The sequence below is a fragment of the Erithacus rubecula genome, assembly GCF_903797595.1.
Source record: "Erithacus rubecula genome assembly, chromosome: 8".
NCBI lineage: Eukaryota > Metazoa > Chordata > Aves > Passeriformes > Muscicapidae > Erithacus > Erithacus rubecula.
The window spans coordinates 10864198-10881119 of record NC_136659.1 but is presented as its reverse complement, the minus strand read 5'-3'; the positions used below and the strand labels follow the sequence as shown (position 1 = coordinate 10881119).

The 16922-nt window shown below is 39.5% G+C and overlaps 1 protein-coding gene across 1 annotated transcript; it reads right to left on the bottom strand.

Annotated features, from left to right (window-relative positions):
• Positions 1-9895: 9895 nt before the first annotated feature.
• Positions 9896-16921, bottom strand: MAIP1 (matrix AAA peptidase interacting protein 1). The gene is made up of 5 exons (XM_079311821.1): positions 16593-16921; positions 14642-14713; positions 12735-12861; positions 11583-11733; positions 9896-10314 (listed from the first exon to the last, which is right to left on the bottom strand). Exons 1-5 carry the CDS (start codon positions 16902-16904, stop codon positions 10236-10238), a joined length of 741 nt encoding a protein of 246 aa, XP_079167947.1. The 5' UTR covers positions 16905-16921; the 3' UTR covers positions 9896-10235.
• Between the last annotated feature and the right edge of the window lies 1 nt (position 16922).

The window sequence follows — 16922 nt, the reverse complement described above, 5'->3', positions numbered from 1 at the left end:
TAGGTCAGGGTAGTATTTGAAATACAAACACTGGACAGCTTGGTTCATGGAGAGGGCTAGCTCTGAGAGCTCTGCTGCTCTGAGGAAAGCAGGATACAGCTGCTCTGTGCTGTAGATACAGTTCTGCTCCAGGCTGTTCTCCACAGAACACCAGAGATATTATTTTACTGCTCCAAGTTCATGACAGGGTAGAAGAGGCCAGGTTTCATACAAAGCTAGGGTTTGGACTGCACTCAGAGAAAAGAAGATCATCATTGCTCCTGCTCTGAGACAAAAACCACATGGAGAGCAAGGCTCAAAAACATGTTCCTAGCAGTACTTAAGAAAACTTATCAAACTGGGAAACTGAGGCTCAGACTTATGAAAGGAATCTAAAAGGCATTATAAATTTTGCAGTGTGACAGGCGCTGTGGTCATAATTTTGATCCAAAAAACTCAAACAAACAAAAAAGCCAAACCCTACACAAACAACAAATTCCTAGAAACCATAGAACTTAAAGAGCAAGAGTGAAACTCTAATCCATGGTACTTTTACAGAATATTTGGTAGCACTGAGGCTAGTACACAAAGCAGCACCTCACTTGTTGAGTGCCCAGCAAATTGCAGAATATTCTGAAGCATGCTGAAATCAAAGAGTCATTTATAAGAAGTTTTGAGTTATGTTCTATGTGAGCTGACTTCAGTGAATGGTATCAGGCAGCTGCACTGCTGAAGTCACTGCAAAACTTCAGGTACTGAGGCTTTTGAAAACAGAGTCCTCAGGCCTCAAACAAGCAAAATGCAGACTTTAAAAGTACAAATACTGCCAGGGAGGCTCTGATCCCACAGAAACGGTGGAGTTTTCTCCAGCCTGAGACTGGAGAACTGTATTCTCCAACTGACTTCAGCAAGTAAACCTGGATATAGCCAAGAATTCCTCCCCAAAACCCCATTTCCATCTGCAAATGAACATAATAAAATGCTCAGAAAGGTACATGCAAAATAGGTTTTTAATTTCTCAGTGGTTTAGAAAGACCAGCTACCATGGTTGGCTTATAGGGCAGGCATACAGAAACATTTCTGTATGAATGCAACACCTTTTTAGGAATGACATATGTTAGGTGCCTTATTCTTACTGCAAATACACTAAAGAGTTAGTGCAAGAGATGCACTGATAAACCACTCTCTGTGATCTGGTTAAACAGTCATAACCAGGAAAACATCAAGCTTTGCTTGTGTAGCAAGCAAAAAGGACAACTGTTCTCATTACAGCCAAGAACTAAGCATGAGGAAGAGGTGCAAAATTGAAACAGTACTTTCAATACCAGGATTATTGTGCCACCATGTCATATATTTACATATGCTTTCTGACCCCTTTGAAGTGTTTATGCCTTATGCCACATGGGAAATTACTTTTACACCTTTTATTTTAAAACTGCCTAAGGATGCCCACACACAGTTTTACAGTTCATGGTTTAAGAATTCTGGTAGGTCCATCCCAGGATAATCTTAACTGTGCAGTAGCTTACACAGTGCCTAAAGAAACTCCATGCAAGGAGAGCATTTCTACATTTCCAAAGTGACTTTTCTTCCATGTTTATTTGGTTTTGCTTGTTTGCATTGGTAGAAATCACCTTTAAGAATATCAGGATGGAATACAGCACCAAGAATAACAGGATGTGAATAACAGAAGCTATTCAAGTAGGTGATAATAACCATGCTTCATTTAATCCCCTAACAGATGCAGTGTATTCTTTTTAGGAATTTTGATCTGCATTTAGGGCCAGACATAAAAATATCTACTGAAAAGAATCTTCTTGGACAATTTCTAGGGGGAAGAACAGTAACAGAAGAGGAGAAAGTGAAGCATGGAAAACACAAACTAAAACTCAAAATCAGAGCTGTGTCACAAACTAACAAGCACAAGAAATTAATCCAAGTTAAGCTGCTACACCAGACTATAGGACTAACATGCAAGTGTTTGATGCATACCAGAGAACCTTGAAAGAGAAAAGGCATGTGAATAAAATATGATTCAGTAAAATAATTCATGCTGAAATGACAGGATTTTAATTATGTGCAACTTCAGCCCTGTGAATATGAAACAGGAAGCACCTCAGGCATTTAAGGCTCTGATGACAGAAGTTACAAATTTATTCAGTGACTTACTTTATGAATCATTAAGTTGGATGCAGCATTTGAAAAAAAAAATAGAAAAAAGACATAACCAACAAACCCAAACATAAAAACCAATACACAAGCAAACCCACAAAGACTATATATTTAGATTTGGTCTTCATCAATAATCAGGGCTACCAGTTTAAGAATAACTGCAATGACAGCATAAAGCTACTTCCTTCAGATACCTGTGTGTTCCAAACAGCTGTGGCATCAGCACAGACACTGCAATAGTGTTGCCAAGACTCCACAAGGAAATGCAACAGAAAGTCGAGCAAGAAAAAACAAAATACATGAAAGTACATATGTGGATTTCAAAACAGTCTTGTTCAGGGAACAAGAGAGCTCACACTTGGGAGAGGGATGTCTATCTGGATAAAGGCTCTAAAATAGTTCCCAAATCATTCAGGAAGAAAGCAAGAATGGTAAAACAATTACATATGGTGATGTTCACAAAGAAAACAGGAAATATAGTCCACTGGGGAGAAATATAGAAGACTACTAAAACAGGCAGCCTGTTGTGAATGCAAACTAGAAATTAGAAGAGAAAGCAATTCAAAACTCCCCCCACAACAACTCTTACAAACCACAAAGCCCAGCAAACCAGCTAAGAAGCAAGCAGGTAACACTATGTATCTAAATGAATCCTTTTAAAATCCTCTTTGTTTTGTAACTCATTCTATACCCAAATGGTAAGGGGAAGGCTTTTAAAGTAAATGTCTAGTGAAAGTTCAAGAAAAATTTAAGCAAAAAGGAAAGATCATGTAAATATAAGTTAAAGAATCACAGTTTTAGTGAAGCAGCAGGGAAGCTAAAGCAAACAATTAGGTCTTTTGTGCTCAAACAATTGGCTGGATTACTGCTTGAATAGTCACAAATTTTACGTATCAAGTAAACTGTATTGAGTTGGGCTATCAACTTACATATGAAAAATATGACTGGAGATCAGTGCAGGAGGGGGTACACAACTGTGACATGGTACACTGGCCAATTATCAGAATCACTGGCATCTAGACAGGCCTTGACTTCAAGTGACACAGCTCTGCCTGTCCCAGCAGAGACACGCAGACAGGCAGCAAGATAAGAGCTCATGAAAATCTGAGTACAGGAAACTAAAGCTGGCCTTGCCCTGGCATTTTTTGAATGTCTGAATCAGCAAATCTTCTTTTAAGTAGCTTTGGGCTTAATCTTTGAAACACAGATTTTATCTTTTTTCTGGGCACAGGATGAAAGAAATAATCACTTAATGCACCATAAAGAAGGCAAAAGGAACAAGAAAGAAAGGAGAGCACATTTGAATGTAGTAAAAAGAATAGGAATGCACAAAGTTAAAAACAAGAGGAGAAAAAAATCTATGGTGGTAATATGTGATTGGACAAAAGAGCCCCAATTAAACAAGGAAAGAAAACCCTACTGGTCACACACAGGGTCAGAAATAATGCTGGGGAGAAATCTCAAGTACTCTGCTATTATGCTTAACAGCAGAAATGAGATCCTGCAAACTAAGCTTGAGAATTCTTATATATAAAATTAGAGGAAATTATTCCAACACACTGGATAAGTACAGCAGGCTCATCTGCAGCAGCAGGCTCAGCTCTGGTTAGGGTGTTAGAGACACTGAGAGTTTTGAGAAAAGACAATCAACTGATTCTGAGACTGCACAGGGATTAATGCATCTGTGAATGAGCACCACCAGCTCCTCCTCTCAAATACCCACTGCTAAACCTGCAGGATTAGGAAAGAAGGGGGTAGTGTGACAGTTAATAAAGTCACAAAGGCCACTTGACTGCAGACTGAATGTATCAGACAATTTCATGAGAAGGCACTGAACCACTGCTGGAGAGAAGTAATCCCTGGCTCTTGCAAGTGAAGGTTCCTGCACATGTCATCACTCTACATAATATTCCAAACACCTTTCTCACAACTGTGAGAAGTCACTATAAATCCTCTAGAATTTGCTTCTTCCTGATACCCAGGACACCACCTGAGAATCCTACAAGAAATTCTCCTTGCCTCAGGTGCAAGGGAGTTCTCCAGCCAGAACAGCAACCCTCTCACAGTTTATTTTTCTCAAGTTTTCTATATTTACTTTCATTTCAGGGCTGCTTCAGCTTCTGCTCTGGAGCAGAATACATAGAACTTGCTTTTTCTTCATATGAATCCTGCATTACCACCCACCTTTCATCCCCTTCTTCTCTCGACTTCTGCTATTATAATTTCACAGATTTTTCCAGGAGAAACTATTAGATCACTTAAGCAGATCTCCAGTATAATGCAGGCACTAACTTTCACCCAGCTGTCCCTGCTGAAACCCATATACTTCAGTGAAATTAAGAGATTAAATTGCACAGTACAGGAGACCCTGCATCACAAGCTGCACTGGCAGAAAACTGGGGAAAAACACATGCAAATGATTCCATTAGGAATCAACAGGCTCCACTGCAGAGAAAGTCAGTCAGTGTTACCAATCTGGCATTAAAAGCCCTACTTCTTTCCAATACAGAATCTAAAAGTAGAACATGAAATATGTAAAAATTACTGATAACCTAATTTTCCCTTAGATGTCTTACACAATAAACACTTTCTCTAGCCTTGACTAATTGCTGGAGTTTAGGAAAGAATAAAAAGATTCAAAGAGAAACCACCACAGAACAACATGAACAAAGGAAAAAGCCCTCCCTTACTCATAGCAAAAATTATGCTAAGACTTTATTAAAATTACTGTCTTAATGCAGCTAATACAGATTCAGACTTAACATCTGATCTGTAGATTTGCTACTGAAACTTTCAAGTATCTACACAGTAAGTTTACAATTCAAGCCACAGTGATCCCACCATGTTTACAAGCAGTGGTACAAATGCTTTACTAGCTTCTCAGATGGAGGCTGGAACCTTACAACAAAATGGAAACCACACAATTTAATTCTCACACTAGTGGGTTTGGACAGTGCTTTCACAGGCAGAGACTAATTCACTACAACATGAATGATGCCTTCCAAGAGCACATCTCAGCAGAAGTCCAAGCAGGACTCCTATACCAACAAGCAAGGCACACTGCAGAGGATCAGCAATCTCTCTATTGTTCTACCTTATGACAAATATATCAGAAAAGTGACTTAATGACACTAGTGACAAAAACACAGGAAACAGGCTAACAGCTCAGAAGGTTCTGCTATAGGGAGCTGAGCCTGAGGTAGGCCTAAGGGACAGTTACCTCATTGATAATTTAAAAAGGACAGAGTACTTGACTGAGCTAATTACAGACTTTAATAATATAAGTACATTGAAAATACAGAATAAGATAATTCAGGCAGCCTCTTCATGACAATTTCTGTCCCAATCACACCAGTAGTGATTGGATGTTCACTTAGTCAATGGTCAATGCTTTGCATTACATGGTTCTGGACTACAAAAATTCATTTTCACTAGCTTGTCACTTTATATTGCAATCTCTCAATCCTGTTCCATTTGAAAGTATTTTTAAAAATATCTGCCAAAGAATTATTTATATTCATCTGTTCTCAGTTTATGAAATGAAATACACAATACAAAAAACCAACATTACAAGTAATGACCTTGTCTGGCTGTAATGTTGATGAGCAGATGAAGGTCCTCAATCAGCATTAACACCATAAGTGAGTACAGAACCCAATGCTGGGACAGCCCCATAGGCTGGAACAAGGTACCCACTTAATCCAACTGCACCATGGAAACTTTCTCTTCCAGACTTTGCAAATCGAACTGATCTTATAGCTGCTGCACCTGCCAATTGGTTCCAGAAAATTCACTAGAGATGAATTACCAAGGCATTTTCCCTGCTTCTCTCCTTTTTTACTCCAATTCCTAGGGATATTCCAGCTGCTAATTAGCCAAAGGCAGAAATAGCCTTTAGTTGCTCTGATATACCCCACCTTTACCTGGGTAGTCTCTCCCAGAACTCCTCAGTCAGACTAGGAAATCTCTGCAAACTTAGCTCTAATCTTCCCCATATCCAAGCAGAGCTTTTTATGCAAAAGGTTACTATCAAATTACAATTTAGAGGAACATTCAAGGCACCACTTGTTTCCAAACCCCCTATGTCCTCAAGGCAAAGGGCTGCATGTCTGGTGAAATGCCACCTCCTCTGCACTTCTCTTTGCTATCCTCCTTTCCCTCATAGTGCCTCCTGGCACTACAGTACCAAGCTCACTATTAAAAGCCTTGTTCTGTGACAGCAGAGGAGGGATGAAACGGCACACAAGAAAATACAGCATGCCTAACTTTAGCTTCCCTCTATTTCTGATGGAGTAACTTCAAAGGCAGCAAAAAAAGTTGCAGTCAGCTCCCATTAAAATGCAGAGCAGTTTCCCCTGAACAACTCCAATAGGAGAACTTTATATTAGGAAAAGCACACACCACTGAAATCAAACAAAATATACATATGAGAAGAATTGTGATTAAGGGGGTCTTTCCAACAGTGCTGCACAACTTCACAGTGACTTACCAACCTCTATCCTATGGCAAGACTATAAAAATCAAAAGGCTGGCACACCAGGAATGGAAAATGAAGGTAAAAGGAGGGTAACTCCTATGACTCAGTACTCACAGTGCTGAGCACTTTTGCCCCAGCTGCTTTTCCCTTAGAAGAACAAAAGCACAGCTGTGTAGAGAGTGCTTGCTTTTTTAGCAGCTAAATACCTCTTCCTGTGTCTACATGTGGTCCAGTGCCTAGAAATCAGCTATCACACCCACATACCAGGGAGAAATGAAACTAAAAGCACTGCACACACTTGTATCCCATCTCTTATAAGCTGTGAGCCATCATGTGACTACAGCCTGAGGAATTTCAAAGCTCCTACCTGCAGCCAATAAAGCACAGGGGGCAGAAATCAAGTTTAATCACACAACAAACAAAAAAAGCAGGGGAGCTGTGAAGTTTTGAAGGAGTATGAATACTACTGTGATAAACAATATGACTTTTACTACTGAACAGATTTCCAGCCATAAGCCCTCAAAATAATTAACTAAATATAACCTGAAGTGAGGAGAAGATTGACCTTGAACATGCCTTAAAAACTGGAGAAAGTTGCATGTGTCCCTTGAAGTAATCAGACAATGCTGGGACAGGAGGGAAAAAAACACAATCAACATGACAAACAGATTTGAAAATGTGAATATTAAAAATTAGCTTTGCTACTGTCAGACACAGAGGTGCCTGCATGAATTCACATGTGCAGCACATCTTTCCCACATTAAGAATGCAGGTAAATGGCCACTTTAAAATGGGCAGGCACTGCAGAGAACACAAGACACTATCGTTGACTCGCAATGAAAGCCAGGAAAAATATAAAGAATTTTTAATAAGACAAATCTAAATTATTTAAATAGTACTGAATGCTTCTACAATTTTATCCTTTGCCCCACTTACATTCTCATTAATATCAGTTACTACTTCCCAGCCACAATAGCTTTGTGACCAAGGCCATCTACTGGTGAGTGGGGTGTGTGAATTAATGGGAGGTTTGTTGGCCAGATTTAATTAGTGCTTGTCAAGATTTAGGCACATGCATTGAAATTGTGGCAGGCAGCTGTCAGGAATTACTAAATATGATCAATACAAGATTTGGATGAATAAATAAAAAATTAAGGCTTCCCAACTCGACATGGATCTAAAGAACCATGATGCTGCCTAGGAGAGAAGAGTGTGGTACTTTGAATCTGCATCCTGTTTAGACCAGACCATGCCACCCCACTGCTCTGTGTAAAATGAATCAGACATGTTAGTGTTGCTAACAGAGATATGAATTTTACCTCCAAAATCACTACTAAACCTGGTAACACTGCTTTCAAGAATTAATGGGGTCTGAATGGAAACATTTGTAGGCTAAAACTGCCAACACTTTAAATGGGGGTTTTAGATGGGGATTTATTGGCTGCACACCAGCATTAGGCAACAGAAATGGACACCAGGCAAGGAAATGGAAGGAAATTAAGTACACCCATATCCTTACACACTGTCATTTCCAAGGTGATGTCTGAGACTAATCAGCAAGGGAAACTGAGAGCAATAGCACAGAGATCCCCACACTGTTCTAGTGTTACCTGCTGAGCATCATTATTCCCAAATCAGGAAGATGTTTTTAATAAGACACTTCCTTTAGCTCTATTTTCAAATTCTGTAACACTTAAGTTAGCATTATGATTTTTAGAGTGAAGTATTTGAGTGGCAGCACTGGAAATCCCCAAATTACAAGACAATATTCTCTCCATCTTTGAGATGAAGTAAAATTAACCCTTTACTCATCCTTCTTGCCATAAGAATTTCAGGCAACCTCAATAGCATAAAGACTAGCTTGAAGAAACTGAAATAGTTTCTTATTGCTACTTTGGATGGCAACATTAGAAACCTGAAGTTCTTGTTTTGATTAAAGAAATTACACAGAAGAAAAGCATTTCCACAAGAGAAAATGTGGATGCCATAAAATGACAAATGCCCTTCAGTGGCCATCACTTCAGATTGATTGCTATGGTGATCAGATTTATGACAGAGAATTTATGGACGACAGGTAAAAGGAGTCAAACCACATTTGTTCATTACAAGTTGGGTTTGGGGCTGGTTTGTGAGGGTTTTTTTTGAGGTAGGGTGTTGTCTTTTCTTCTGAAGCCAGTATTAGACTATAAATCCAGTTTAATTATGCCAGTTTTATTCAATGTGGGAGAGTGCCATTTTCCAATGCAGCAAGCTCAGTAATTTATATGCCTTTCTGATTTATTTATGGTGCAATAAATCCATGGGCAGTTCTGTGTCTGTTGGAGATTTGCAGTCTCCAGGATAATTTTCTAATTGAAGATCAGAAGTGGGGAAAAAACCCTGAACATCGAACTGCTGCACCCTTTGGCTCCAACCCACCAGACATAAACAACTTCAAAGGAATAAAACAGTGCATGTGAATTTCCCATCACATCTTTTGCAGCAAAAGTGTGTTATCAACTAGTTGATAAGCTTCAGATGTTCCTCTCATTAAGTCATTGGATCAAAAGAGCTGAACTATGGAAAATTTAATTTATACCTTCAATTACAGTTACTGTGAATCACAGTAATTACACTTTACACTTTCAAAACACTGCACTAATGTCTACAATATGCCTTGGTAGAAAGTTACCTTTACATTTGATATAGGGGATGAAGAAACCTGTTATGATCTTCTGTTAATTTGCACAGAAAAGCCTCCAGCTACTTACACCAGGATTCTCATGTTCCAAAAACCAGAGATAAAGTGATTACTAGGAAATTGTTCAGTTGCAGCATCTAATTGTAAGGATTTGGTAATTTCTTCAACATACATTTCAAACAGAGAACTTCATTTAGCTTCACTGACAGGTTCTCTTTTAAATTCATGTTTTCAACTGTTTTTTCTTCCATAATTCTTTAAACTTGGAATTGCCTATATATTACTGAATTGAAAGAAATGTTGGTTTTTTTTTAATTTTCCAAAACATATATATATCTTTCTGATCAGTTTTCCCAGTGCAATGCTAAAAGCTTTTTCTTTTTCCAATCCTACAGCAAATACTAATAGCAGCTCTAACTCTCTTAACCTCAAATATATTCAAAAACAAGATTACCTCAAAATGAACTGCTGAGGCTAGACAGGCTAAGAAGTCCATCTACCTCTATTTCATCTTGCATATTATTCAGTTATATTTTGTACAGTCCCTGGGGAAAAAAACACAGGAAAGTAACTCAGAGGGGCCATCAGTCATTTAAGTGTTGTTTATTTTCAAAGAGTACCATTTCTTCTCAGAATGTAAGAAATTGACATATCCATTACACCTGCCTGAATGAAACTGTGCTGTCTAAATGCCTTGGATGAGCACTGGAACCAATTAAATTTCTACCAGCCTGTTCCAGGGAAAAGGCTTTGCTGTGATGCTGCAGCACGGTGCAAACTTCAGAAAAAATTTTTGGAAATCCTACATAGAAAATTCATCCCTCTTTTAGAGGAAAGGGCAGGAAGGGGGAAAAAAGACCCCCAAAAGCCTGGTGTTTGTTAAATCAAAACAATTACAGTGGTACATAAAAAGGCTGCAGAAGGCATTTATTCTAATAGCCTTGGATGTTCAATCCGTGTAATAGTCCAGTCTGGTTTTGCTCCTTCTGTAAACTCCCTTTGGAACCTGAAAAAGAAGGTAAGTGAAGAGTTGTTAAAACTTACTTGACCTTAAAGAGCTACTAGTATGACAAGAAATCATGAAGAAATATTTTATTTCAAACTTATTGCTGTAAAATCTACTTAAACTTTAATGCTTATGCCCCAAAATGGCAGATAAAAATTATCTCTATACTAAGAAACAAAATGCACTGACTTCAGAGTGTTTTGGTTCAGATCCCACAGACAGGATCAAGCAGCAACAGTAAAGACCCTGATATCAAGAAAACATTCATTTTTCACAGCATGAATATAGAAAAAGCTTTATAGAAGATCTGAATCTGCAAATAAAGGATTTCATTTAATGGATGGTAATGAAGGGAAATCATGTTCTCCATATTTTACTTGAAAATTTTCATCTTTCCCGAACAGTAGTTTAAAAATATATTTTCAGAACTACATCAAAAATCAAGTTAGCAGTGTACTGAATCTCCCCTATCTAAAGACAAGTCTGAGCTTCAAGCTGAATTCTCATGTTCTCAAATAACCTGCATGTCATGGACAAGAGCAGTATAATATCATTGCTTTGCAATCATGTGCAAATCCACTCCTGCAAAGTGGGATTGGGAAGATATTTTGGCTTTAAGAGAAGGCTCTCAAGGTTAATGGAGCCTCAGAAGCCTCCCACTCGAAGGAAGATCCTGAATTCAGCTGAGGGATTGATCCACAACAATCTATCCAGGCAAAAAGCACTGGTCTCCTCATGAGCATTATCTTTCAGAGCTCTTCATCACCTAGACTCCATATTTTCAATTTCAAATGTGGGTGTAGAAATCCTTGATCATACTGCAATTATCAGACAAAAATCCTCATTTCTCCCAGCTTCTGAGAATCTTATTTTCAATACATTTTGCCAACTGCGTAGATATTTTCTGCACTATTCTGACATCAGTACACCAACACAGACATTATTTATAAGCATTCCTATGAAAATCCATCTTCCTAATGTGTGCTTTGAGGACCACAAACCTCATTCAGTGCTCCAAATACTGCTCTTCCTTATAGAGAAAGGGTTCCCATTAATGCCAACTCAGAAGCAAGGAAATAACATAGTGACGCTAGGGGTATTTGAAAAATTTGGCCCTATAATCAAAACTATATGAGAATTAACTTAATTAGAATCAAGGTAAATTAAAAACACCAGGTTCTGCAGTGGCACAGTGGGAATGCTTGCAGAACTGCCTACCCCACAGATACCTCATGGACACGGGAAAAGAAAGGGACATGCAAGCTTACTCATAGTTTGCTGTTAAAAGATGTTTCTTTTCTTTTGTGTTTTCATCTCCAAACACAATCTGGAAGACTTTGGCTTCACCTGGCACTTCGTCAGGTAGATTAGCACCATTCAGATACCAGAAGCACATCAGGATACTAACAAACTTTCTTCCTGTTGGAAACAAATCAGAGCTTAAGTTAGATCTCATGTTTTTCATTGGTCAAATACTCCTATTTGCTACCTAGCATATATTCTAGTGAGACCCTGGAAAGATAGCTGACTTCAGCCATAAAGAATATAGGATAGAATAATGAATGATACAGCTACTTTATGCCATACTCATGCTTTTGAGCAATAAAAATAGACTCTGTTAAAAAAAAAAACCAACAAAACATTTTATCATGAGTGTGGTGTGACAATGTATATAATGAAACTGTAAAAAAAAAAAAAGGTTGTTTCTCACAAATTCCAAAGTTAAGTACAGATACCACAGATGTATGTAGAGTAGTTCAAACACAGAAGCAATCTAAAAGAGGAAAAATAAATTCCTGTTTTCCAAACCAGGAAAAATGCTCACTGGGTCTGACAACTTGAAATGCTCAATTGAAGACCCAGAGTTAGATCCACATATCATCTCCTCTGTGTCAGATAATGAAAAGAGCACACAATGCTGGTATCCAACCTCAAAAAAAACCTGCTTGAGTTCATCACTAGCTTGCAAAAACCCAAACCAATCGAGGAGTCCTAGAACAAAGTGTATTTCATCACAGAAAGACTACACCAGTAAAATTTATTTAATTATCCAGCCTTTATTATTCTTCTTGCAGAATGCATTTTTATTTTTGAAGCAAGCAACTTTCAGTATATATTAGAATAATTGTTTTAGAGTGGTTTCACATTGCTGAGGACTAATAATATAAAATTCTGTACTAAAGAAGAGGAATAAGCAAAACTCAAACAGAAGTCAAAACAGTACCATGGTGTATTTACAATAATCTCTGTCTCTAGTTTAAAAGGAAATCAAGAAATTTTATATGGATGAATTATAAACAGAGAAACAAGGAATGAGAAACAGCACTAAAAACCAAATCTGCATGGAAAATGTCTGCTTAGTAGCATAATCAGTAAATAAGACTGCTCATTGCTGAAATGTTTTAGGATTCTAAACATACCATCATCATCATAGTAAATGCGAACATCTCCTTCTGTTGTGTACATGATTGCATCAATGTCAGCTGCTAAAGCATCCCTGTGGCTGTCAGGGAGCAAAGAAATCTTTTCCTTCAGCACCTGAAGTACCTAAATTCAGAAAAACTGTCACTTAGTTTTTCATTAGGAAATTTAAGTAACAATTTATTTCTACTGCAGTTAATAAAATGAGCTGTATTGCAAAAATATTTGCCTAATACATGTAACAGCTAAAGTGAAAAAGCACTTGGAAGTTTGGGCATTCCTAAACCCTAATTCAGCAGCATTGAAGAAGGTCCATTTACTGCTCAAAACAAATGAAAATCAAGCACCTCAAAAAATGTTTAGATAAAGTACTGTCAAAACAGCAGCATCAACAAAAGCCATGTCAGCCCAGAACAGCCCAGTAAAGCTTGCTCCCGCAACCACACTCTGCCTTCTCACCACTGAATTCTCACTATGTGCAGGCTCCTAAGCTCTTGATTCAGTATCTTTAGCTATCTTTCACAAATTTATTTGAAAATCAGTTTCATTACCAGTGAGTTAATCTTTGCCATTTTGTGATCCACACCACATTTCAAAGAAGTTTGAACACTTGCAAATCAGAACAGACTGAAAAATGTTCTCCTTCTAATTAATGTCCTTATGACACTCACATCCATATTATCTAAGAGTACTCTGATTCACACAGCTGTGTTAAGTGGACAATGGTGGGGTGCAAAAACTGCACAGAGGTAGCACCTCAAACACGTAAGAAAGTCAAGTCACAAGGAAAGAGGAAACTGCAGAACTTCTTTTTAACTAATACTCATTTTTTACCCAAACCTGATCTACTATTTTTAAATAACAAACAAATGCAGAGGTTACATGGAACCAGAGGAAAATCTTCAAAAGAAGACAGTTGTTTCTAGTACATTTTGCAGGTACAAAATTCACTGACCAAATAAATGATAAGGTGTGTGGGATCACAGCCCTATCTACTACATCCTTGGCTCATATGAAGTCTCTGCATCAATGTAAACCTGAAAAATTTACAGCGACCAGAGCAAGTTCTTTCAAGAAGAAGCAGAGGAGATGCTCTTTCAAAACAACTTCAAGAAACAAACTCACGTTTTATTGCTATCTCTGTTCAGAGAGAGGAGGCAAGACTGTTCTGAGGGGATGCACTAGAACAGCACCAGAGTTTTTGCTGCAAATGCACGGGTGGCAATAGGACAGGCCACGCTGACATCCTGTAACAAGGCAGACACAGACCTGGAGTGTCTCCTCCACTTGATTCTGATGCATCTGCTACCTCCATGCCCTGGGAAGGCCAAGACAACTTCAGCAATTGCAAATTCATAAGAACATAGAAAACACAGCACTGATGTTTAACCAGGTGAGTGATATATCCCTGAAACCATGACACAAGCCTGAGGCCTTCCAGCCACAACCAGTGATCAGCTGAATGATCTGCTGGGGGTGGGAATGTATCAGTGCAGCAGGGATGAGCACAAACCAGTTTCTTTATTCACACGAATTCTGGTGTCAGACTGAGTCAGCTTCAGCCACCTGCCTACACCTAGAGACACACAATTCCACCTGCCATCCAGAGCCTGCTGCCTTTCCATCCTTCCTGGTACACCAGCAATCTTTCTGGCATTTAGTCCATATGCTCAACAGCTAAAATATATTTTATTTTATTTCAAATACAGTAACTTCAAATTAAGCTTCATGCCTTGAAATTAAACACAAAAAAGCTGCAGGACAAAAAATTGCCCACCCTATGTCGCGTTACGCTGTTTTTCCCAAATTAAACCAAACTGGCAACTCGTAGATAATGACAGGCTGAATGCATCCATGTTGCTTTATAACAGACAATCAACTGCTAGAATAGATGGAAAGCATTTACCTCTGCTGATACAAGTTCTTCCAGCAGGTCAAGTTTACGCTGAGACAGCAGCTTCGAAACAACAGAAAAGGCCTACCAAAATAAAACAGAAACAATACCCAAGCATGAACAGGCAACTCTGGGCTGGCTTAATTTTCACACAAAAACCCCATAAGTATATGACAAGCTACCCAAATATTCCATTATTTAAGATTTCAGTATTTGCAGAGGTTATTACCATTGAAATATAATCCCTCCAGCATTACAAGAGTGATTTCATGAACAGATAAAAACATACAATTTCTTTTCAATCTCTTATTTAAAACATCAAAGCTTCCAATAGTTGAATTCATAGTTTACAGAAAAAAAAAAGCTTTGCAGTATTCTGATTGCTGCTTTTACTCTTTTTGATAATTCAAACAGTCTGTGTCTTTCCCTGTAAATATTTTGTTCCCCTGCCCTCTATTCCACCTTATCTTCTGGTTTCAGTCAAAACTGATACTGCAATTTACAAATTTTATTTAGAAATCTGGTTTAGTCTCTAGACTTCAGGAAGTTCAACTCTCCTTTTCTCCCTCAATTTTGTAGGTATATTTACATACAATTATGCCTCTATATATTCAAGTAGTGCACTTGTGAAGAATTTAGTGTATTTAGGACTCTATATCAAGTAAAAACAAACACCAAAACAAAGCCCCAAAAACCAGGCCAAGGTAAAACAGGTGGTTCTGCAGACTTGTCAAATTATTTGTTGTAGGTTGTGGGTTTTTTCCTCTCTTGAATTGATTCTAATAATTTTAACATTCTGTCTTCTGATGTATTGTTTTGAACTGCTTTTTTTTGTTAAAAGTAAATATAGTAATAAAAAGTTTGCTAACAGATAACTCTCTAGCTTTGAGATACTTAGCTCTTTGACATAGTCTGTTGACAAAGCTTACTGGGCACATAAATTTGGAAAAATAAATAAATACACCAGCTCTATGCCTGTCTAAGCTTTATCATTTCAGGAAAACCTGGTAAGAGGAGACACACTTCTCCTTAAAATCACTATAACATTTGGAAGCACCTTCATTCACACTACCTTTGGGGATGGCTTAACCAGTTCATTTTATTTGTGGAATCTGGGAAAACAAATTCCTGAAGAAAGGTCCAGCCCTGCTCATGTCGTTTCCCTCAAAGCGTGGTCCTTGGAGCCAGCACTGGGGAACTCCATGGATTTTACACACATAATAACATCAGGCCGGACATCAGGAGGAATTTCTTCATGGAAAGGGCTGCTAAACATTGAAATGAGCTGCCCAAGCAGGTGGTGGAGTCATGATCCCTGGAGGTGTTTAAGGAAAGACTGGACGTGGCACTGATGCCAGAAACTGACTGACAAAGTGGTGTTTGCTCATAGGTTGGACTCATCGTTCAACACAGACAGGGAGCTCCTGGAGTGGGTCCAGCAGCAAGGATTGAGGGACTGGAGCATCTCTCCTACAGGAAAAGCTCATGGGACTGGAGTTGTTCAGCCTCAAGAGATGGCTGAGAGGGATCTCATCGATGTGTATAAATATTTAAAGGGGGGAGTGCCAAGAGTATGGACCAGGTTCTGTTCAGTGGTGCCAAGCAACAGGACAAGAGGCAATGGGCAGAAACTAATGCACCGGAAATTCTACCTGAACACAAGGAAGGCTGTGAAGTCTCCCTCATTACAGTCTCCCTCATTCCAGACCATCTGGACACAGTCCAGTGCCATGTGCTCTAGGACGGCTTTGCTGGAGCAGAGAGGATGAAACAGACGACCCACTGTGGTCCATTCCTACACAGTTCTGTGAATTTGCGATTATCTCCGAAGTCTTTTCCACCCTAGCGCGTTCTATATTCCATGACAGTAACCGCGAGCAAGGGCGGCCCCTGGGGAGGGCCAGCAGGACCTTTCCCCTCAGGCCGGCCGCTCCCCTCGCCCCGAAGCCCCAGGCCCGCTCACCTGCTTGGCTCCCCGCGTGAACTCCTCGATGCTGAATTCCTGGTCGAAGTAGAGGCGGATGAGCAGGTAGTAGAAGCGGGTGCGGAGCCAGGCGAAGGGGCTGGTGATCCTCACTACCATTACACGCCGCTGAGGGCCCTCGGTCCCAGATCCGGCGCTGCTGGCGAACCGAGCGCTGAGCTGGGGCGGACGGGTCAGGGCGGGGCCCCACGGGCCCGGTGCGGCTGCGGCCGGCGGCAGGAGCCGGGCAGAGCCCGCCAGCGCCCGCGCCAGCCAGCGGACACGGCCCGGGGCCGCGCAGCGCAGCGCCATGACGGCCCGGCCCGGCCC